This window comes from Carassius carassius, chromosome 27, assembly GCF_963082965.1.
Source record: "Carassius carassius chromosome 27, fCarCar2.1, whole genome shotgun sequence".
In the NCBI taxonomy this organism is placed as follows: domain Eukaryota; kingdom Metazoa; phylum Chordata; class Actinopteri; order Cypriniformes; family Cyprinidae; genus Carassius; species Carassius carassius.
Genome location: NC_081781.1, coordinates 2,212,201 through 2,234,781, shown reverse-complemented (window position 1 = coordinate 2,234,781; position 22,581 = coordinate 2,212,201). Strand labels below are relative to the sequence as shown.

The following is a 22,581-nucleotide window of genomic DNA, read 5'->3' as shown; positions in this document are numbered from 1 at the left end:
TGTAGTGCAGATAGAAAGAATCCTTAAATGAAAAGTAGTGAAGGAGTAAATAACTAAATATATACTTTTACTCACAAATTCTGTAATGGGATCTCCCGTCAACGGAGCATACGCAATCTTATATTGTTGTACGGGACCCTCAGCATGATCCCAGCCAATGCTAATCGTGTTTGTGGTGGTTTCGAAGACCCTCATGTTCCTGGGTCCAGCTTGTGGTACTGCAGAAAATAAATATATGCATGGATACATTCACAGTGAGTTCATGCACTTAATAAAAAAGTGAATTTTAATTTCATATCAAGATGTAACTCACATGTTTTTCCTTTTCCGTCAATTCCTGGGCCTTCTCCATCAGCATATACCGCCTTCACATTCACAGAGTATGGCGTATCTGGGACGAGCTGATCAAGGAAAGCACTGTTGATGTTACCAGGAACGAGAACCTGTGGAGAAGACCATCCTTCAGATAACACAAAGACAAGTATATTCACAAACATCCACTGTATGACAATCCAGCACAGACGTTACGAGTCTGGCAAAGCGAATATACATAATGATGTCACCGTTAAACCCCTGTTTAGATTAGCAGAGCTAGATAACATTTCCAAACAGATATGTAATGCAAACAGATGTGCTCATGGAGTTAAATGCAACATAAATACTATTGGATCAATGTAATTGCCCCTGGGGAGCGGCAGGAGCCGAAGAGAGACTGGATTCAGGGTTGACGGGGGAAACCCCATCAGCTACCTGTCAACACGCTGCAGGATTATCACCCCATCTGCTCATTTGTTTCTCATTTGTAGGCATCACATCACTGATAGCAGCTGCATACTTTCCATACACCAACGCTTATGACAGAATCAGTTCTGGCACAAAGTGATGGATTTGACAAACATGGGTCAGCATGCAGTATATGAACATTTCTCTTTTGTGTCCCAACTTGTTTTGTTTAGTTATGCAGGGAGACTTGTGAGCCTGAGAGTCTCTATACAGTACCTAAAAAGCTTCTCTCTATGGCAAGAACGTAGGTAGTAAACATCCTGAGTAGTGACTTTAATTAACGACGGAACTTACCTAAAATACCTTGACAGTAGCAAAAACAGAAAATAGTTTCAGTTGTTAAATAACGAACTACTATGTACATTATGTAGTGGTGGATCTTAAAAAAAAAGCTACATTGCCAAGCAAGACGAGGCAATAAACAGACACATTATCCTAAAATATTCCCCTCTCTCTCTTTCTCTTGGAAAGTCTAATTAATTTCAGTGAATCGATTCAGATGGTTTGTTGTAGCAATGAACTTATTCAAATAAATATATTCAGAGATTCATATGAGTCATCCCCCAGTAGGGTTCACAAAAGCCATTTTACTTGCTATAGTTTAATAAATATTTAGTTAAATACGGCAGTTTATCATTTTGTTTTCAATTCATTGTCTTTGTTTTGGGTTTATTAGCTACATTTTGTGTAAATTTACATGTTTGAGTTAATTGAGGTCCTTGTTGGTTTTTATTATATAGTCTAATAACTATCTGAAATGACATGCTCCCTTTTACAATTTTAATTTCATTAGCTACTGTTTTTGTACTTTGTGTAAAATTTGCTGAAAACCCTTCAACCAATATTTCATATGGCGTTCCTGTACCTCAATTGGCAGAGAATTATGCTAAATCACTGATTTTCAGGAAACACACATACATTTAATGTGTATTATGTGTTATGTGTTTAATGTATATTAAATGTATTACTTATGCATAAAAGTGTTGCCAAAAAAATAAATAAATGTAAATATGCAGAATTGTGCATCACTCACAGACTGAAGAGGTCTGATCCCACTTAGTGGGGCGTAGGCAACCCTGTACTGCTGCACCTGGCCCGAGGCAGGTTCCCATCGCACATTCAGACTGATGGGAGATGGGTTGTAGACCTGGATATTCCGGGGTGGGACTCTTGGAACTGTGAAAGCCACAAAACAGCAGAGCGAGAACAAGGAATTTACAGAACAGTGGAGGAAGTTGCAGCTCACAGAAGCGTTTTAACAGGAGGAAGCTCAGTAAAATTCAGGAATGAATGCTGAGCGAAGCATTCGACAGCAGCGCAGACGGGTTTTATGGTGAGAAAGTGCCAAAAAGGAAAGGCAGGTGGTGGGGGGCATTTAGGGTTGATGCTAAAACTGCTTAGTACGCTTTTTAAACTGAAGCAGATGTGACTATTCCTACAGAAATCTGTTAAAAACTCTCCAACATGAGTTCAAAGGATCCAGTTTCTTTTAGTGCAAATCACTAGCATAAATAAAAAACCCTAACCCTAAAACATAAAACCCATTTAGATTGGTATCTATACAAACGTGCATAAATTGTGTTGATTCTCCACACTGGCTATGTTTACAGACCTATGTATAAACACCTTAATCGATCGATTGAGCTCGATCCAAAAGAAATTTTGATCGGATTGAAGGGGTGGTTTATTCCTCTTCTAATACGCTTGAGCATGTATGTAAACACTCGATCGGATTGAACCATGAAACTTAAAGAACTGCGCATGTGCAATGACACAGAAATAACGTAATGACGTACGGCGCACGGAACGAGCGGCTCTTTCTTTTGAATAAAGTGTTGTATAAATGCATGTCCTGTCGTTATAAAACTGTCTTTTCACTGTGGAGCAGGACAAGTGGAGCAGGACAACCTTGTTTTGGATACTTATCCACAGGCAAACCGTTTTGGGTGCAGAGAGGGGCTTTTTTTGTGGGATAAATATGAGTATCACAGCACACCGGTTTATTTGTATATTTATCCATAAACGGGTAAATATGAATTCTGCTGGTAAAAACAAATAAAGAAACCATGTAGGAGAGTGGTTATTATGTGCAAACAGTGAGAAAATTGATATTATCTATATGTCACTTTCACTTTTCACTTTCACTATGAAGCTTATGACATGTAAACGCGCACATCAACCAGATCACTTTATTTAGCGTTCATGTAAACACTAGAATCAAGAATCATCAATCGTAATGAACTCAGTCCGACTGAACCAGAAAGTGCACATGTAAACGTAGCCACTGAGTTGTGAAGCATTTAAAAGCCAGTTGCTAGACTGTGTCGAGTAGCTGCTTAGGGTGTTCAAACTATTTTCACTGTTGCTATGTATGGGAATTTGGGGAAATAAAATAAGACTTGGGTCCCTCCCTTTTATTCTCTTTCTGACAAAAATCCAGAAAAAATCTTAAAACTAAGAAAAGCCATAGCATAGCTCTACTCAACAAGCTGCTTGATTTGATCACTTGGCACCTCACGATTTTTGTGCGATAGTAATATTGATGTGTAACCGCCAAGAACAACTTACGTGTCTTTCCTTTCTCAGACTGTCGGAGACCCTCTCCCTCTGGATAAACAGGAACTACAGTCACTGTATAGACCGTGTTTGACAGAAGGTTCCTCAGGACTGTGTTGGTGGTGCCTCCAGAAACTTGCTCCTGTTGATTTTTGAAATTTAAACAAAGTTATTGAAGATCAGCTGCATGTTCGGAAAGACAGTTGAGCCTCTTCCATAGATCAGATCTTACCATGTCTTCAGCACCACCAGTTGCTGGGACGTAGAAGATTCGATACTGCCGAACGTTACCTTCGGCGGGCTCCCAGCGCACCTTCAATGAGCTGGTTGTGGGATCGGTGACCTGCAAGTTCTTTACTCCACCCAAAGGCTCTTAGAATTGCAAGAATAGAAAATAAGCATGCTACGTGCTAAGGGAGTAATATCCAAATTGACATTGCAGGTACGCACTTGTTTTTCCATTCTCGGACTGTTCCTTTCCTTCGTCATCAGGATATACTGGTACTACAGTGACCCTGTACTCTGTGTTTGGTCGTAGATTTCTCAGAATTGTATTGGTGTACATTCCCGATACTTGGGTCTGAAGAGTACATCAGTGTAGCCACACAGTTAATAACAGGCAAACCAAATGGACAAACTCTACAAAAATTGTAATTTAACTAATTACCATGCTTGAAGCACCCCCGGTGACAGGCACGTACATGACATTGTACTGACGAACATCTCCATCTGCAGGGTCCCATCGCACTCTCAAAGAGTTCACAGTTGGGTCGGTCACCTGGAGGTTCTTCACACTTCCCAAAGGTTCTGTGTTAATAAATCAGACATGTTGAACTCAGATAATAAACAGGGATCCATCAGAGGCAAATGAGTTGTCCATCCCGAAATTGTAAGTTACAAACATCTTGACGCACTTGTCTTTCCATTTTCTGACTGACGTTTTCCTTCCACTTCATTTTCATACATAGGCAACAATGTGACCTTGTACACCGTGTTAGCATTGAGATTTCGTAGGACGGTGCTTGTCGTGCCACCAGAAACTAGTTCCTGATCACAAAAACAAGAGATTTGGTCACAATGTGGAACGTCCTTCAAATAAACTACTAAAGGTTACCTCATCACATCTTACCATCTTCTCACTGTCTCCAGGCTGTGGGACATAGAAAACCTTGTAATTGCGAGGGTTTCCGTCAGCATGCTCCCATCGCACATTTAGGGTGTTGCTGGTGGGATCAGTAACCTGAAGGTTGCGAACTCCACCCAATGGCCCTGAAAAGCAAGGATACAGGAACTTTAATACCTGAGTCATTCTAAACAATAGCCAGACATTTTCATTTGTGGTCAAGTTTATTCAAAGGTGCACTATGGTATGTCTTCACAATGAACTCACTTGTTCTTCCATTCTCAGATAGAGGTAGGCCTTCCATCTCATGATATACTGGCACCAAAGTCACAGTGTAGGATGTGTCAGGCTCCAAGTTCTTCAGAACAGTGGAAGTCGTGGTTCCAGAGACTTGATCCTGCAAGACAGCAGTGTTTCAATAAAAATATACAACCTGTTTGCAACATCCACATTGATTGTAGAGCTCGGAAATGTTTTACAGTTATAATTTGTATAACAAGCATATTTTGTGAAATGTACATTCGGAAGAACAAATAATTTATATAATAAGGTCAAAACATCCATTTTCAAGTTTCAAAAAAAGTGTACGAGTGGCAAATGAAACTACAGTCTCGTTTGCTATTTCTGGAACATCCATGGGAATCATTCTTACCACTTCTTGATCTTGGCTTCCGGCAGCAACATGAATGACAATGTATTCCCGCACACTGCCTTCTGCCGGCTCCCAGCGTACGTTTAAGGTGCTGACTGTTGGATCAGTTACCTGTAGGTTCCTCACGCTGCCCAAAGGTTCTAAGGAGAAAACAACAATGTTGATTCAAGATTGACAAAATGTGTCCAAACCTCCTGATGTCATTTTGGAGTCACTTACTAGTCTTTCCCTTCTGAGAGAGTTGAGGTCCATCTCCTTCAGCGTACACTGGCAAAACAGTCACTGTGTACATGGTGTCTGGCAGAAGTTTACTCAGCACTAATGTTGTGGTGCTCTCAGACACTTGTTCCTGAAAGAATATCGAAAATGGAGCTCAGTACACTATATCTTCTTCAAACCCTTTCCAACTAAGGAACCCTAGTTTGTTTTAACAAAGAACGGTTGCACAAGGTCTACCCATTTAAAGAGATAAAGAAAACTAAACTTGTAAACTAAAAGAAAACTGAACTCTCTCTTTGTAGCTTGCCCAACAGATTGTTTTCACAGTTTACTCCATGTAAACATTGGCACTCCCAGCTATAAACTTTCCTGTAGGTTTTTCAGCATAATGAGAATTCAACAAAAGTTTCATTACATCACTCTCTCATCTCTGGTACACAAAGGAAGACTATGTCTATTTATGTCTGTCTGCAAGCTATGCCAGTAGATTTTAGAGAGATTTCCACTTGTGATATCAACACTGTATAAAGAAAATATTCAGATATTCCTACCATGAGCTCAGTTCCTCCGTTGGTGGGCACATATAACACTTTGTATCCCTGCACGTTCCCATCGGCGGCATCCCATGTGGCAGTGAGTGTTGTGAAGGTGGGATCAATGAGACGGAGATTTCGAACACCCCCAAGAGGCACTAGAGTGAGATAGACAATAGTTTTATAACAGAGATAGTGTGTCTGTGCATAGATACCTAAATAAGCTAAAGGTTGATACACACATGTCCTTCCATTATCAGACTGGCGCCTGCCCTCTGTGGCGGGATACACTGGAGCCACGGACACTGTGTATGGAGTATCAGGCTGCAGGTTTCTTAAAACAATAGACGTTTGGGTGCCAGGTACTTGTTCCTATTTACAACAATGGGAGAAATAACTTCAGTGATGCCTTGAGTAATGTCTTTATATTATTGTTTAGACACATTCCAACTCCTGTACTACCAGTTCTAAAGCTTTCTCTAAGTATTTTAAGTTATGTGTATCTGTTTTTTATGTGTTACTATGTTGTTTCTATATGTCTTTGCTATATCATGATATGCAACTGCAATCATTTTGTTGTTTCTGGACTTGGCAAATGTCTACTGTCCATCTCAATTAATAACCTGAGCTGTCTGTCTGTGACTATGTGAAATGACTGTTTATTGTGTTGCTGCTTATTTAAAGCGTCCTTGAGCCTGGGAAAGGTGCTATATAAATTAAACATATTAATATATTTTTGAAATGAGATATTATTTTTTATGACAATTAAGCACAAAAAAAGTACATTTTCTAAGTACCGTTTAAAATGTCTTATTTTTTCTTATGAAATAATAGTTGTGAGAAATAAAGCCCCACCATGGCCTCAGTTCCTCCAGCTGCTGGGACGAAAAATATTTTGTACTGGCGCACGGCCCCGTCCGCGGGGTCCCATTTGACATTCAGAGAGGTCATGGTAGGGTCAGTGACCCTCAGATTCTTCACACCACCCAGAGCCCCTGTAAAGAAGATTTCCATTTTACTGTTTTGGCATTAAGTGCATGAAGCATAATCCAGATCGTACTTCCAGACTGGAGTTTGGACAGAGTGGTGGAATATGCATATTCACTCCTAAAAATAAACATTCTGGGCTTAACAAATAACCTCTTATTAGAATTAGTAAATTTGCATGGAAGCTCATAATAATCTCTTTGGAAAAGGGAATCAGACAGAAATGTCAGAAGGAGTCGTTTAGTCACCTATTTTTTATTCTTAATCAGTCTTAATCAGTGCAAGCAAAATATTGAGAGTAAAATACAGTGGTTTCTGAGAGAAACTCACTTGTTTTTCCATTCTCAAACATTCTCTGGCCATCCCCCTCTGCGTAAACAGGAATTAATGTCACTGTGTAAAGTGTGTCGGACTGAAGGCCTCTCAGAACTGTGCTGGTGGTGGTTCCTGATACCTGCTCCTGTTTTCAAGATAGAATATATAGTATAAGGCCTGTTTAAGTTAAAGAAACATTTGAGGTCTGCAAATCAATATTTATGGTTGATCTGAACATCGAATTGTAGTTTACTCTTTAGTTGATCTTGACATCCTACCAGTCCTACCATGCTTTCGGCACCTCCAGCCGCAGGTACATAGATGACCTTATACTCCTTCACTTTTCCTTCTGCCGGCTCCCAACGAACATTCAATGTGGTCATAGTGGGGTTCAAAACCTGCAGGTTTCTCACTCCTCCTAAGGCTTCTACAGGAACACCACACACAGTGTTACATAATGCAGTCTCATTTTCATTGCATAACATCTTGAATAATCTGACAAAACTCCAGATGTGAGCGAAAACCAAGATGTTTTATGGAATGCATCCTCCCTAAATGAGTTTATCATTGTTTTCGCTTCCCAAATGGAGCCATAAAATACTTCAGGTCTTGGAGCCACTTACTTGTTTTTCCTTGGCCTGAAATATCTTTACTTTCTCCGGTGCGATAGACGGCCGCCACAGTTATGGAATAAGGGGTGTCAGGGGTCAGCTTCTGAAGAATGACGCTGTTCTTCTTTCCACCAACTTGAACCTGATTGGAAAAGATGTCAATAGTTAGACTTATTTTGGTGTTCATTGGTTTCCATCAAACGATAACGGCACCCTTTCAAAAATAAGTGTGTTAAATTTGGTGTAACAGCAAAAAACAACAAGAAATGGCACTCACAACCCATTTTGCTTTCACAATCAAGACTTTCCCAGTGAAAAAAGTGCACTAAATGCACTACATTAATTAATATGAAAATAAACATGAACCAGTATTTTGCATGGACAAGGCAATTTTAAAGACCATTTTTTGTGTGACCAATCAGCATCATCCTGCATTAATAAACAAAATGGTAAAAATACCATTGTTCATTTCTTATATAGCTGAACAATTCCCAAACAAACAGTAAATGTTTGCTGGGCTGTTCATCTCAAGTGCATAGACATGAAAAATACAGTATAACAGTAAAGGTTTGTATTCTTGAGGCCTACATAACAGACATGTTGTGTTGGTTTGCATCAGATGTGCCTGCTGGTAATGGCTTCCTGTCACAATGTTCTCATTTGCTTGCTGTAATGATTAACACACGGGTCTAGAACTTTCTTAAAACATATTCTGCCACTAATCATCGTAATTGAAAGATTATCCATGTCCTGCTTCAGAACATCTCATTGGAGGGGGAATGGAGACAGCTGAACTTACAGACAGCTGTTTTCCACCCGCAAGGGGTTGGTAGGAGATTTTGTAGTTCTGGACGGGGCCTGGCGCATGGTCCCATTTCACGGTTAGAGTTGTAGTGGTGGCGTTGAAAACCTGGAGGTTTTGCGGTGGTCCAGTGGGCACTGGGAGCATACAGAAAGTTTGATCAGCAAAATTTGGCTTCGAAACTGTAGCTAAAACTATTAGGGATGGGAATCAAGAGGAATTTGAAGATTCTGGTTCTGATTCCACTTACTGAATCCAGTTCCTTAATGGTTCTTTTAGGGTTTTTGAAGAAATTATGAATTGTATATTTAACAAAAACTACTATTTGGGCAAGATGTTCCAATGTTTCCTTTATTATTAAAGCACAATTTATACAACTAAACTTCAATTGTTAATCCAAATGTTAATCCAAAAAGTCAGTAATTAACTCAGGAACGAATCTTTTAAATCGATTTAAACTCATAACCTATGAATTTTAGGTCAATTTGTGAGTCTTTTTGACTGATTCATTAAAAAAAAGAACTGATTCATTAGTGAATGGAAAACAAATATCATGAAAATCCTTCAATTCTAGATTTTTTAAATTATTTTATTTATTTTGAATTGGTTATTGATTCCCATCCCTAGTCATTATGCTGGTTACATGAGCATCATGGTTAAATCGTGAAATGAGGATGGAGGAGCATGGGTTTTTGCACCTAAAATGCAGTCGGGCATGTTATGCATGCGCATTTATGACTGACAAGATGACAATGATGACAAAATGATAGCGATGAAATGGCAATGATGAATGATGATAGACAAATGATAGTGGAGGAGTTTCTGGTGGAATACAAAAATGCACATGCATTTCGTCATCTTCATTCATTCTTCCTTCTCATAAGCATTTACATTAACAATGACATTTTCTCTCATTGAATACAACATACCGGGCCTAATGACCTTTGACACTAGAAAAAGATAAACAACATGTTATTTAATTGTATCGTTAACAGCTATAACATTTTAACTAAAGAGAAACTGAAATATAAATACTGTATGTGTACATTTTAAAAGTAATATTATTTTCTGCATCACAGCAATAATATGTAATTGTCTCCATCATACTAGGATCAGTAGAACATTTTTGGCATCTTTAATCTATGAATGTCAATGTAATATATTCTTGCTGAATAAAATGTATTACAAGACCTTACTGACCCTTACCTTTTGAACAGTAGTATATATATGACCTTTTTTGCATATGAAAGTGTTAAAATATTCAGTGATTGTCAAGAAAAAGGCAGATTTGTTGAGACAAAAGAAGCAGTTTTGAATTCCTTTATGCATATACTGCTATTTATTCAGTTTTGTAAACTGATTCTGTCCCAGTACTCAAGAGTAAGTGTTCTACATGTGTGGTTGTGTTAGTCTCACATGTACGTTGGCTCCCCATCAAATCCTCACTCTCCGACTCATCAGGGTAGATGGCTGTGACAGTGACGTCATACATTGTGTCTGGGTCTAAATTTGGCATAACGTGGCTTGTCTCTTCACGATTTAGGATTTCCTACAAAAAAATCAAATCCGATGAGTCTCACATGTTATTTTAGAAAGTTCATCAAATTTTTACTGAAAATATAATTTGATGTTAATTTAAAATCAATTGCATACCCTTAAAAAAAAAGTTCTTTATCGGAATCAGTGGTTCCACGAAGAACCTTTGAACTCATCAAAAGGTTATATTTAGTGGGACAAAATGGTTCTCTAAGAAATTATTTTTGGAATACTAAAAATGGTTCTTTGGAATCGTTGCAGAACCCCCTTTTGGAAGCTTTATTGTTAAGAGTGAGTGTGAATGGGAGTTGCAACTCCAAAGTCTTTAATTCATTTGGATTAAAGCGTCTTTCAAATGAATGAATGTGAATGAATGAATAAACGTACATATTTGAAGCTGTTTTCGCCCTGCTTGGTCCAACCAATGCGGTACAGTTCGACGTCTGGTGCTCCATGCTCCCATGTGGCCCTGAATGAAGTCTGGCCCACCTCAGAAAACCTCAAGTTCTTGGGAGCAGGAACCACATCTAAATGATAAAAGAGAAAGTATGTAAAATATAGAAACTAGTCTGAACATGGGAACTGTGAACCATGTGAACTGGCAAGTTGGAGCAAGTGAACATGTTCCTGTGTTGAAGGAAGTGGTTTGTTTGTCAGCAGACTTGCAGATCAGCTGGCACAGATGAAAGATTTTACCCTTGGGACTGATAAAGTAAAGCCATGAACACATACACGTGGCTTGGGTAAGGGTGGCGCCACACATGGCACTCATTATCCAGACAGGGAGCTTGAAAGACCTGCTGAAATTGCAGGTCTTTTATCCAGTAAGTTACATAGTTCAACACCAACGTAGCAAACAAAACCCGGCAGCCTTGAAGTAATTAACCAGCATCATCGGTCAATTGGTGTCATCTTGGAGAATCAGTGAGGAGTATAAGCTCACCAGTAATTGCGGTGCCAAGCATAGGATTTGCTGGACCCTCGTCATAGACGGGAGTGACGGCAACATCATACTCCGTCTGAGAGCGGAGGCTGGTGAGAACCAGAGTGGTGATGTCACCTTTGACCTCAACCTGTCAAACACCAAAGTCAACATTAACAATAACACATATCAATGGAAAAGGAATAACAGATGCTTCTGACAGGCTGACTCGCCTTTTCTCCATTCGTTACACAAGGACTGAAATCTGTGTTGGTTCAACGGAGTGAAACCTGCAATTTCTTTTTTTTACAACAAGGACATCACCAAACTAGGTCTTCTGAGGACAATGCTTGCTTTGGCAAAAACCAATTACATTATTCTGGGATGTTGTCAGGGTGTTGTTATGCAGTTGCTAAGGTTTTCAGATTTTTCTCAGCGAATTGCTATGTTGTTCTTAATGGTTGCTTATTGGCTCTAGTCTCTGATATTCTGTGCCTGATTGTATGAAAACCCTTAAGCGATCTGACTATGCTTAATCCTTAAAATTATATTTGTCATTAATCTTGTTAATACTCTGACATGATGACCCTATTTTAAGTTGGCTTGATAGTAAACAAATCATATCACAGTTTTAATATTTACAATACCTTATTTTGATGACTAAAATGTGCTTTGGTTGAGATATCCCTCCTTTTTTCCCTTGTTCTTTTTATTGCACACCAGGCAAAAAGTCTGATCACTTGGTGAAATAACAACACATCCTTCCGAAACAAGACACATGATTTGATGAATCATGCACATCATACTTAAATCCCTAAATATGATAAAAAGCAATAGTGATGTTTTGCCTTGTATGGATCCAAAGATGGATTCAGAGTTTGGCTTAGTGAATCAGGTCATTTTAACAACTTTCCAGAGTACGTCAAAGAAGAGATAAACAACGGTCTGCATCCTATCAACAAGTTTGGATTGGATGTGACCTTTTGGACCTTCTCAAATAGTTCCACTGGTTAATCTCAGTAGATGTTCAAAGAACTTTATTTTCTTAATTAGAATCGGTTTATGGGACATTTGAGTTATTTAGAATTTGGAGAGTTTTGAGTATTGAGTCTTCGATTTTGATGATCACCTCTTTCAGATCTCCATCCTCTCGCTTGTAGGTGATGATGTACTTCCTGACGTTCCCAGGAGCTGCATCCCAGGTGAGACGCATGGTGCTGTGAGTCACTTCTGAGATTCTCAGCTTACCCGCTGGAGGCAGAGGCACTAGGAGAAAAATGTATGCATTTCATTTGATACCTATAAAAGCGTATACTACGCATTGACAATAACAGATTGAAACCATCTGAAAATAAGAAGAAGACTAGCGTACGAGTGACTCCTCTGTCGATGAGTGGTTCACTGGCTGCCTCCCCGTGTAGGGTAAACAGGGAGATTGAATACGCCGTGTTTGGAAGCAGCTGAATTAGCTGGACATCATTCACATCTGCACCAACTCGTAGCTGCAGGAGGGAGGGATGTTAAGAGGATGGACATTAGTGAAGCAATGGCCCAGCAAGACAAGACTTGTTATGAGGAACATCTGGCATAAACACACTCCCGGTTGTTAAGGTACGTCTCCTCCAGACTAAATCAGATCAGCCTGATCTCCCGGGATGATGGTTGTGGAAAAACAGAGCATCTCTTGATATTTGGGTATATTATGTACATGAGTTCAGGGAGGAAATGGATCCAGAACAGGCAACATTAACTCGTTTTTGCCAAAAGCTTGTGTGTTGGACAAGTCTCCATTTAGTAGACCCCCTAAAGGAAGATTTTATTGCTCAGAGGTCACTCTTTCATCACTCAGGAGACCAAATGGAGTTTTTAATTAAGCCAAATTTAATTATCAACTTGGTCTCAGATGTCTAAAGTGAAATAAAAATAGTTGACATACAGCACAAGAAGAGTATAGAGCTGCAAAATGTGAATAGAAGTTCAAATGGTATGTTTTCAAAGGATTCTTAGAAATGCTCGAGTTCAAGTTGGTATCTATGATTTTTGATTGCAGGTATCTTTGCAACTCTGAGAACAGTTTAAGATCTTGTTTCTTTTATTACCGACTGAAAAATCCTCATTGAATATCCTGCTTGTCAACAAAATTTGACACTTTTAATTAAATAAAACCCAAATTCTAACTATAACTATCAAAAAATATAAAATTAAATAAAAATAATTAAAGTTGATGTTAAAAAATAATTATTAGCTGATTTTTTTTTTCAAGATTTCCTGGCATACGAAAAATTATTAAATGTTTTTTTATATAAAAATATTTTTTAAATGCTTATAAAATTAGAATAGCACAACAACAAATGTACTGAACTTAAACAAAAATTTGAATGAAAATTGTGGATATAAAAATAAAAGCTTATCATTCAAAATATAAATGTATATACTAAAATATACATAGATTCTAAATTTGAAATAGTTGAGGAAAATTTCATATTGCTCTCATTTGTGATTTTCTTTCTTATATGCCTGTACAGCGTTGTAAAACAGTTGATCCCTACCTACCTAGACCATCTGGCTATGCTAAAGGAGCTGCTGGCAGAAGTGGGTTTACTTTGCCTTGAGCTTTAATAAAGCAGAAGTGGAAATTTTGAGAGATCGTCTGGAGGTTGTTCTGGAAGGCGTCAGTGCGACAGGCACTCACCTCCATCTTTCCAGAGGGCACACTGGCATTGATGGTGTTGTAGTTCAACAAGTATCCGCTGGCTCCGCTCACTAGCTCCCATCTGATCCGCATGGATGTCATGGCCTCATCATACACGGTCATGCTGGTGACAGCAGGTAAGGGCACTGTAGAAACCCAAAAGAGGGAAACGTTGATCTAAAATACAGCTTTATAAGAACGAAAAAGAATCATAAAAAGTTTGGTCAAACATGAGCAATAAAATGACCTAGCTTTATGGCCACAGCCACAGTGACCACAGCAGATTATTGCATCCAAGTGGCTCACGACAAAACGATAAGGCCCTCTTTACAATGGGATAAGGCCTTGTAATGTTGATCATAAACATTATAGTGAAAAATGTTAAAAACACTAAAGTAAGCTATAAAGTGAGAATAGCCAATTAAGATGTTCTGTTTACTTTAAATCTGTAAAAATGATACAAGCTTACTTTGTCCGTCCATAAGACCAAAACTAAGCTGTTGACAAGGGACCACTTCACAGATTTCACAGCTGCTTCGTATGTGTGATGTGGAAACCAGCATTAAAATTGTAAGTTATAGTAGCTGCAGTACTTTGCGGTTTTCTATTGGCTCTGCACCAAACAATACTAAGTTGCCTACCTAAACACATTTCAGGCATCATTAGCAAGCTCCCAACACGTATACACCGCATCTGTCTTTTGTGAATGAGACATTGTGAAACGCTTAGTCATTCAAAAGTTGGTGGAAAATGAGGGCCGTTTCAATTATAAATAAAACAATATTTACTTCAGTGAGTTATGTTTGCTCATGCACAGTATGCTACCATGTTAGAATGTAGCTAATAAGGTTCTGAATATAGCCCAGTATACAAGGAAACAGCTTCAGTTTCCAGTGGTTGAGGTAAAGATATGTTTATGCAGTGAATTTCATCATATAATAAGACTGAACAGTAGGAGGACCAGTGCGATAAACAGCAGGAAAGGTTAACTTACATGTGGTTTCGGTTCCTTTCAAAGGCTCGCTGCTCTCCTCACCAATCACTCCATACACCCTGACAATATACTCTGTCATGGGCGTAAGGTTGACCAGGACAAGTGTGTTTTCTTCACCATCAACGAACATCTGTAAAACAGGAAGAGATGATTGTATGCTGAGAGGGGTATTACACAAGACAGAGGGGTGAAAAGGGGAGACATGTGGCCATTTGAAATCATCTCTTTGAAGTTGCAGGTTCTTAAAGGTCGGAATTCAGCACGGGAACACACGGGGCATGTTGTGAGATTTATGGGATCTAGTTCAGCCCATAATGATATGTGGTACTTTTAAGCCATATAGACACAGTGTATATGTTCAAATAAAATATGACAAGCTGCATAGCTCTGAATGTATGTTATATAAAATCTGTCCGGTTCTATAGAAGATACTAAGATTACACAAGAGGTATGTAGAGATATGTAAATTACAGAATAAATGTTTGTACAAGGTGCAAAAAATGAAAGTGCCATAAAATCCAAAAGTCTGTAAAGTATGCATGCAGTTCCATTTGAACACGAGCCATTTATATGTTCTTAACACTCACAATTTCAGTCGTTCCTCCTGCAGCAGGGACGTACTCAATACGAAACTTCTCCACTGGCTCATCGGGTGGCATCCAAGTAGCACGGAAGGAGTAGTATGTGACATCAGAAGTCACCAGGTCAGTGGGCGTCCCTGGGCCGCCACCTGGTTCATAGAAAGCAATGGGAAAATATGAGCAGTGGTGTCCAACAGGCCTATTAGCTTCTTGCAAAAGGTTAAATGGGTTATATATCACAAATTGCATGGTTCTGTAATCACTGCTATCCCCCAAGGAGGATCGGAGTGCAACCTACAGTTTTTCCTTGCAGTCTTTTTCAGCGAGATTATTAGTAAAAAAACAAAGAGCCGTCTGGGAAAACAAGACTGCAAATCAAAAATGGATGGCAAGAGTTCAAGCGGTTCAGCTGACAAACTTTGGGAGCTTTGGGAGTTCTATTTTTTTTTATTCTAGTCTGTAGAACAGATCCAAGACAGCTTTGTTTAGATTGATAGACCATTTTGCATTCAAAACATACACTAGTCAAGTGCGTGACTGTACCTGGGCCTTTGACACTATTACAGAGGTTGACAGTGAGGTCGTCCACGATGTCCAACAAGAAGGAGAAGTCGTTGACATTGTACATGTGGATTTCATCTGGGTCCGAGGCAATGGATCGCAACTCATTTTCATCTGCGTTTTTCACGCCTAGGAGCCAAGAGGAGATCATTATTGAAAGATCTCAATTACTTCAGTTGGGTCAACGAGACTTAGATTAAGCTGTAGTCTTTGCCAAATGAAAAGTTGTCTGATATTTGGACACAGGAGAGCTCTGGGTTGAGTATCTCTTGCTGGCATGCAGACTTTCATTTTCCACCGAAACTGCATTGACAGAATGCCAACAAAGTCAAGAAGAAAAGAACTTACCAATGGCATAGAGCTCAATGCCTGAGTCTCGCAGTTTTTGAGAATTCACTACAATCTCGTCCTGAGATTTGCCGTCGGTAACAAGAACGCCGATTTTACGAGAATCGGGTCTCATACCCACATTTTGTTTGAAGTTGTTCTGGAGGATGTAGTTCAAGGCCATACCTTTGGAAACAGAAGTGACAGGTTGGTTTTTATCTGATGGTCAGAATTTGTAATAATTCCTAATGTGGATTAACCTTTATATTTTTCCTACAATCTATGGATTAAATCAAGCGTGATATGGTCTGGTTTGCTTATTTTGAATCTCTTACTGGTGTGGATTTCTCTGCAGAATCATGGCTAACGTACTTTTTCACCAGGAATTCTGCCGTTAAACACAATTATTTAATAATACAGGCTGAAGCAAAAAGCATAATTTTGCAACTTTATGTTGCACAGTAAGTCTATCTTTATAGGTTTATAACTTGTTGTTAATAAACTTCTTTTTAGTTTTTTTTTTTTTTTTTACTTCTGTTACCCTACTGTTTAGGCATGATCTTTCTGGTTTTTATTCTATCATTTTTTAAACGAATGCTAAAAATGGCAAGCACATTTCCATTAAATGCTATTTTCAAGAGCTCAGATGGCCTATTACGAGTGCATCCTCAAAACTGTAATCAATAAAGCACATATGTAATGGGTCTGTACCCGTCATTGTATTTCCGCCTTTGTAGGGTAAGTTGGCCACAGCATCTTGCAGGGATTCACGGGTGGCGTGAGCATTCAAATGCCACTCGGTTTTAGGATCCCCACTGTATTGAGCCAAACCTGGGAGAGAAGCACACACCATTATGATGCGAATGAGATTATGACTGGTAATAACTCAATATGGCCCTAGCATAAATGTCACATCTGGAGTCCATATTTATGAATATACCTTAGTACATCTAAAAACATGAAGTAAACAGAAGCACAAGAGACTTGCCGATTTGAACCTTGTCGGGGCCAATGTCAAAGACGCCCACCATGCGACCAATAAAAGTCCGGATGGTTTTGAAGTTCAAGCGGCCAATACTCCAGGATCCATCAACCAGCAGGACAATATCAGCCTTGGCTGTGGTTTTACACTGATTTTCTGCAAGTAAAACACCAGTGAGAAACTCCAAGAAGAGCTTAGAAGTGATTGTTTAATGTCTGCTGATGGCAGAGCTGAGTTCAGCAGGAGAGCGATGAAAAATAGGCAAGAGACATGTACACATGCTCACAGCAAATAACAAAGCACATTTATACTGCAATAACTTATAAACATCACACTTTCAGAGAAGACTTTTATTTCGTGTTCATTTCTTGAAGCTACAGACTCTTTCCATTCAATTTCTAGTTTTCTTCTTTGAATCTTCAGTCTTGCGTTGCATCCAAATCCCTTTTGGCATCCGGCCCTGGAGGCCATTTTCCTGAAACTGTCATTGCTTCTGTTCTACTGAGAAAAGAAGTAGCCCTTTGTGATGCATAAAATACAAGCTGTTTCTCTTTTGCGCATTCCACCTCCGTAGAACGTGAGGAGCTCCAGATACCTATTGAATGTGAGAGGAGCCCCAAAACTGAGGCTAGAACACTGGTGATCTCTCTGGACACCATCAAACATGGTCTGCAATTGAAAAATATTGTGTGAAATTGATTTGTTTACAGGCATGATCAGAAAATAAATATATATAATAAAAGTAAGGTGGAACCGGTTTCTTGCTGGAAAAAATGGTACCAGCTGATTGTAGCTGGTTTTAGTTGGTCCACAAAGGTCACCATTAGATGATCTACATGGTTTAGTGTAAATAGAGTTTCAGCTTGTAAACCATCTTGGTCAAACTGCTTAGTTTGGTAGACCAGATACTAAAATGAAACATATAACTATATTAATTAAAAAAGCTAAACAGATAAAAATAAAACAAAATAAAATAAAACATTTAATAAAATTTTATAAAAGTGTATTAAATGAATAGTGGAAACTACCTAGAAAAAAAATAAAGTTACAAATAGAAAAATTTGTAAAAATGCTCAAAAGCCACTGATAGCTGGTATGTTATACCACTGTTAGTTTAATCTGCTCTCCATCGCTGCTGTCAGGGTTTTGTCAAAGAAACATAACACTTTCCTAATCTTGTGCTATTCAGTTGCCTTCTCTTTTCTATGAAATAGTGCATAACTAAAAACAGAGCATTTTTTCCCTGAACTCATGTCAAAGGCAAACTCTCACACACAAGATATGTTGCCAGATGAGATGAAAAGGATTGATTATGACATGCTGAATTAAATTATTGCATGAGCTATTATATTTAATGAGAAGTTGCATTATTTTGATGAAATATTCTAAAGAAAAATATTATTATTTTATATATTATATTATTTTTCCCCTTTGGAATGTTTAATTTCCTGATGAGTCATGTGATAATGTTACAAGTATTTAAAGGTCCTATGACATGAAAATTTCACTTTCTGAGGTTTTTTAACATTAATATGAGTTCCCCTAGCCTGTATATGGTCCCCAAGTTTCTAGAAATTTTAATCGGTGTAAATCGAGATTTTGCTATCTTTCTCTGCCTTTGAGAAAATGGAAGCTCAAACGGGCTGATCTGGAATCTCCTCTTTGTGACGTTGCAAGGATAATTGTTACCTCCCCTTTCTCTGCTTTGCCCGCCCAAATATTTACATATAATTCATATAATTTACATATAATTCATATATATATATATTTGAGAGGGGTTCCACATGTAGCCTAATACGCATTTCAAATGCAAAGATGTCAGCCAATCACAACAGTTGTCGTTTCCTCGGAGCCTCACAGCAGACACGCCCCTTCAAACAGAGCATTCAAGCCAGAGGGCAAATATCAGGATATAAAAATGCTTTTTATTTCTAAATTTTAAATGTAAAAATCATACTAACAAAATAAGTGCACCTAAGGAAACATTAAAAAGCATTTAAAGAAAAGGAAATAATCCATGTCATGGGACCTTTAAGAACTATTTAGACTTTTAGAATCCTAGAGTCAACCTGCTTGACCAGGTCACTGGTTTAGACAAGTTTACAGTCAGATCCTGTTGATACATGTGGAAAACTGTGCCCTCACATGACCTTTGCTCTGGTCGTTTCGCAACTAAACTTCTGCAACACACTCCCATCATCCTCCCTGCATCTGCTGCCTAACTCCTCACTGCTGCATGACTTAACCTCTGGAAAGTCTTTCACGTTAGGACTACGCTCAAGTCTTTAAACTGCCTGCCAATCGCAGCCAGAATCAAACTCAAGACGCTGTTGCTGGCAAACTATGCTGCCAAAGACTTTAAGCTCGCAACTGCAAACCGTACGCTTGACCTCACCATGCAAACAGTGTCCATTTATTCACTTCTGTTCATCAGAACGAGCTCATTCATCGTTACATGTTTGTTTTATATATTTAATTTCTATATATTTCATATATACTTAATTACTTGTTCTGAGTTTCTTATGCACTTTTTATTATAACAATTTTTTTTTATCTATAATATTTGTACTGCACTAATAAATTTATACTCATTGACTCAGTTCTGTTTTAATGTCTTTTTTTATCCTAACTTCAGCACTTGATTTGTATTTTTGGTTACTTTTAAGCTGCTTTATTTCTCAACAGAATACCTACTAATGTGATGTTATTTTATAATGTGCTGAGATTATACCGGGGAAATCAAGAGAAGGAGATTCAGGTGCATCAGAGAGGGTGGTCTTCTCCTCCCCAGCCAAAGGCATACTTTCACCTCCATCAAACATGCCAAAAACAGCCACGGAGTATTTAGTTCCAGCTCTGTGAATGAAGGACAAAAGTGAAACCATATGTGTCAACTTAAAACAAGAAGTATGATTAGCATCTTTACATTAAGAGAAGCATCTAAATGCATTGATGCTAAACATTACCTGAGTTCCTCTAGAACAACGGTGTTGTCGTACGGCCCGACAAGATATTCTCCCAGATCAATCTCATTTCCGCTGGGATGGAAAGTGACTTTGTACCCTCGTACTTCACCCGGAGCAGGATCCCAGGATACACGGAAACTGGTTTTAGTGGGTTCAGACGTCTGTAGGTTTCTTGGGGCTTTAAATGGTGACACTGCAGGTTGAAGAAAAGCAGATATCAGCATTTGATAATGTGATCACTAGATCTTAAATTTTCTTAGAAAATAATATGACTTGCATGATGCTAAGGCGCTTTGGGTGGTTTTCAGGACATTGCTATGCAGATGCTAAGGTGTTATGTCATTAATGACTCACCCTCATCTTGTTCCAAACCAGTAAGACCTCCGTTCATCTTCGGAACACAGTTTAAGATATTTTAAAAGATTATCTTTTAAATAGGAAATATTTAATATATTATATTTTAGATATTTTAGATATTAAGAAAATATCTTAAACTGTGTTCCGAAGATGAACGGAGGTCTTACGGGTTTGAAACGACATGAGGGTGAGTCATTAATGACATGATTTTCATTTTTGGATGAACTATCCCTTTAAGTCTAAGTCTGTTTTATCGTTCATTAGGTGAAAATCTTACGTTTGATCACAATTAAGAATACTTTGAGTAATAATTAATGTAGTAAGAATTATTTAGGAGCTGTAACGCACTGAAGTTGAACACTTTAATGTTAGTCCTTTGTTACAATCAATAACCCTATGCCACAAAAAAAAAAAAAAAATATATATATATATATATATATATTTTTTTTTTTTTTTTTTTTCTTTTTTCAGTATTAGTTTTTGCCTTGTTTTCCATTATACATATCTAAACATTCCTAAATCAAGAAACATTTACTTGAGAAGCAGAATGATTTAAGATATTAAGTCTTGTTTTCTGAAAAGTAAGATTTTGATTAAAACAAGAAGAATATCAGAAAAATAAAATTTTTTGCTATGAATAAAGCTTATTTGTCTGACCCTACTGGCAGATTTATTTTTCTTGTTTTAAGTTTAAACTCTTAAACTTTCAGAACAGAAGACTTAATATCTTAATTTGCTTCTTACATAAATGTATCTTGATTGAGAAATTCTAAGATATTTCTACTAAAAAACAAGACAAAAATACTGATTAAGAATGTAATTTTTTTTTGTAAAATCATATAAAAATAAAGTAGGAAAGAAGGAGTTTTTGCTTAAAACAAGAAAAAAAAGCTGCCAATGGGGTCAGAAAAGCAATCTTGTTTTTCCTTTGAATTCATTTTTAAGATTTTTCTTAGCCCACTGGCAGATATTTTTCTTGCATAAACTCACTTTGATAAAAAATCTTAAGTCATTTTGCTTCTCAAATCTTGAATTAAGAACTTTAAGATATTTGTACTCAAAACAAGACCATTATACTTTGGAGAAATTAAATTTTTTGTAGTGCACTGAAAGTCGTGATGTGTGCCTGTGTCTGCACATATCTGTGACTAATGGGCTTTGAATTATTGGCCAACGTACGTGTGGTTCCTACTCCTTGCCTTGCTTTTCCTTCTCCTCGTTTGTAAATGGGATGCACTTTGATGTTGTAGGTGGTCAGGGGCTGCAGTTTTCTTAGCATGGTGCTGGTGACATTAGCAGGGATCTTCATCGTCATCTCTTTACCGCCGTCTTCAGGAACAAACGTGAGTCTGTAACTGACCACGGGGCCTGGAGCGGCTTTCCATGTCACGCGCATGGTGCGTTCGGTTTCATCAGACACCAGTAAAGCCTTGGCAGACGCAGATGCTACAAACAGATAAAAATAAGAACATCTGACTAAAATTCTACTAGACAGGCCTGGATTTATCAAAAACTGACAAGTGAAATGAAAACAGACAAGCAGGGATGGTCAGAGGTTAACGCGAAACCACAAGCAAGCCAAAAGGAAGCAAAAGTTTTCCTTCTTCCAATACTCTCTCGATCCCCACACTAGTGTCATATTTCATGAGTTTGTACGATTTGAGTTGGGTAGAGAAAACGTATCCACGCTTCAGCCAGCATCCCGGTCGACATACGGCTCGTATTATGGGCTGCCCTGCACACATGCAACCCTTTAAAACTGCTCTTTCCCGCAGTGGCTATATTCACTGCACCCTTGCTGCGATCAGCTCACTTTTTCCACCCGGAGGCAAGTGACTACTGCACAGAAACTCAAAACTCATCGTACTCGCCAAGATTCTGCGCCAAGCGCAAAACCGCAACTTGGAGTAGTCACGCTAACATTAAATAATTTTTCAACTAGCTAAGATTCAAAGGTTTCTCATCCTTTTCCATTCCTTTCTTTCCCTCGAGTACCACAGATTGCAGTTGTTGACTGATGCACTTTAGATGGTTAAGTGTGAGGCACAGGCGTGCATGTCCTGTCACGTCTGTCTTACCCTA

General features: G+C 38.4%; 1 protein-coding gene across 4 annotated transcripts in view; it reads right to left on the bottom strand.

Moving 5' to 3' along the window:
• Positions 1-22,581, bottom strand: part of col12a1b (collagen, type XII, alpha 1b) — a 76,646-nt gene that overhangs the window by 30,699 nt on the left and 23,366 nt on the right. For 2 of the 4 annotated variants that reach the window (XM_059512088.1, XM_059512086.1), the window contains exons 15-48: positions 21,679-21,945; positions 20,143-20,335; positions 19,908-20,032; positions 17,183-17,332; positions 16,906-17,025; positions 16,216-16,380; positions 15,850-15,996; positions 15,313-15,455; positions 14,726-14,855; positions 13,732-13,877; positions 12,412-12,541; positions 12,169-12,305; positions 11,061-11,190; positions 10,505-10,644; positions 9,998-10,130; positions 8,579-8,718; positions 7,792-7,921; positions 7,447-7,595; positions 7,184-7,313; positions 6,722-6,861; positions 6,109-6,238; positions 5,885-6,024; positions 5,334-5,463; positions 5,115-5,254; positions 4,730-4,859; positions 4,469-4,608; positions 4,254-4,386; positions 4,007-4,146; positions 3,790-3,919; positions 3,572-3,711; positions 3,352-3,481; positions 1,817-1,959; positions 314-443; positions 76-218 (exon numbers count right to left, since the gene is read on the bottom strand). In XM_059512088.1, coding sequence (XP_059368071.1) covers positions 76-218; positions 314-443; positions 1,817-1,959; positions 3,352-3,481; positions 3,572-3,711; positions 3,790-3,919; positions 4,007-4,146; positions 4,254-4,386; positions 4,469-4,608; positions 4,730-4,859; positions 5,115-5,254; positions 5,334-5,463; positions 5,885-6,024; positions 6,109-6,238; positions 6,722-6,861; positions 7,184-7,313; positions 7,447-7,595; positions 7,792-7,921; positions 8,579-8,718; positions 9,998-10,130; positions 10,505-10,644; positions 11,061-11,190; positions 12,169-12,305; positions 12,412-12,541; positions 13,732-13,877; positions 14,726-14,855; positions 15,313-15,455; positions 15,850-15,996; positions 16,216-16,380; positions 16,906-17,025; positions 17,183-17,332; positions 19,908-20,032; positions 20,143-20,335; positions 21,679-21,945 — 4,844 coding nt within the window. The remainder of the gene's footprint in view (positions 1-75; positions 219-313; positions 444-1,816; positions 1,960-3,351; positions 3,482-3,571; positions 3,712-3,789; positions 3,920-4,006; positions 4,147-4,253; positions 4,387-4,468; positions 4,609-4,729; positions 4,860-5,114; positions 5,255-5,333; positions 5,464-5,884; positions 6,025-6,108; positions 6,239-6,721; positions 6,862-7,183; positions 7,314-7,446; positions 7,596-7,791; positions 7,922-8,578; positions 8,719-9,997; positions 10,131-10,504; positions 10,645-11,060; positions 11,191-12,168; positions 12,306-12,411; positions 12,542-13,731; positions 13,878-14,725; positions 14,856-15,312; positions 15,456-15,849; positions 15,997-16,215; positions 16,381-16,905; positions 17,026-17,182; positions 17,333-19,907; positions 20,033-20,142; positions 20,336-21,678; positions 21,946-22,581) is intronic. The other 2 variants (XM_059512087.1, XM_059512089.1) reach the window with 2 other exon arrangements.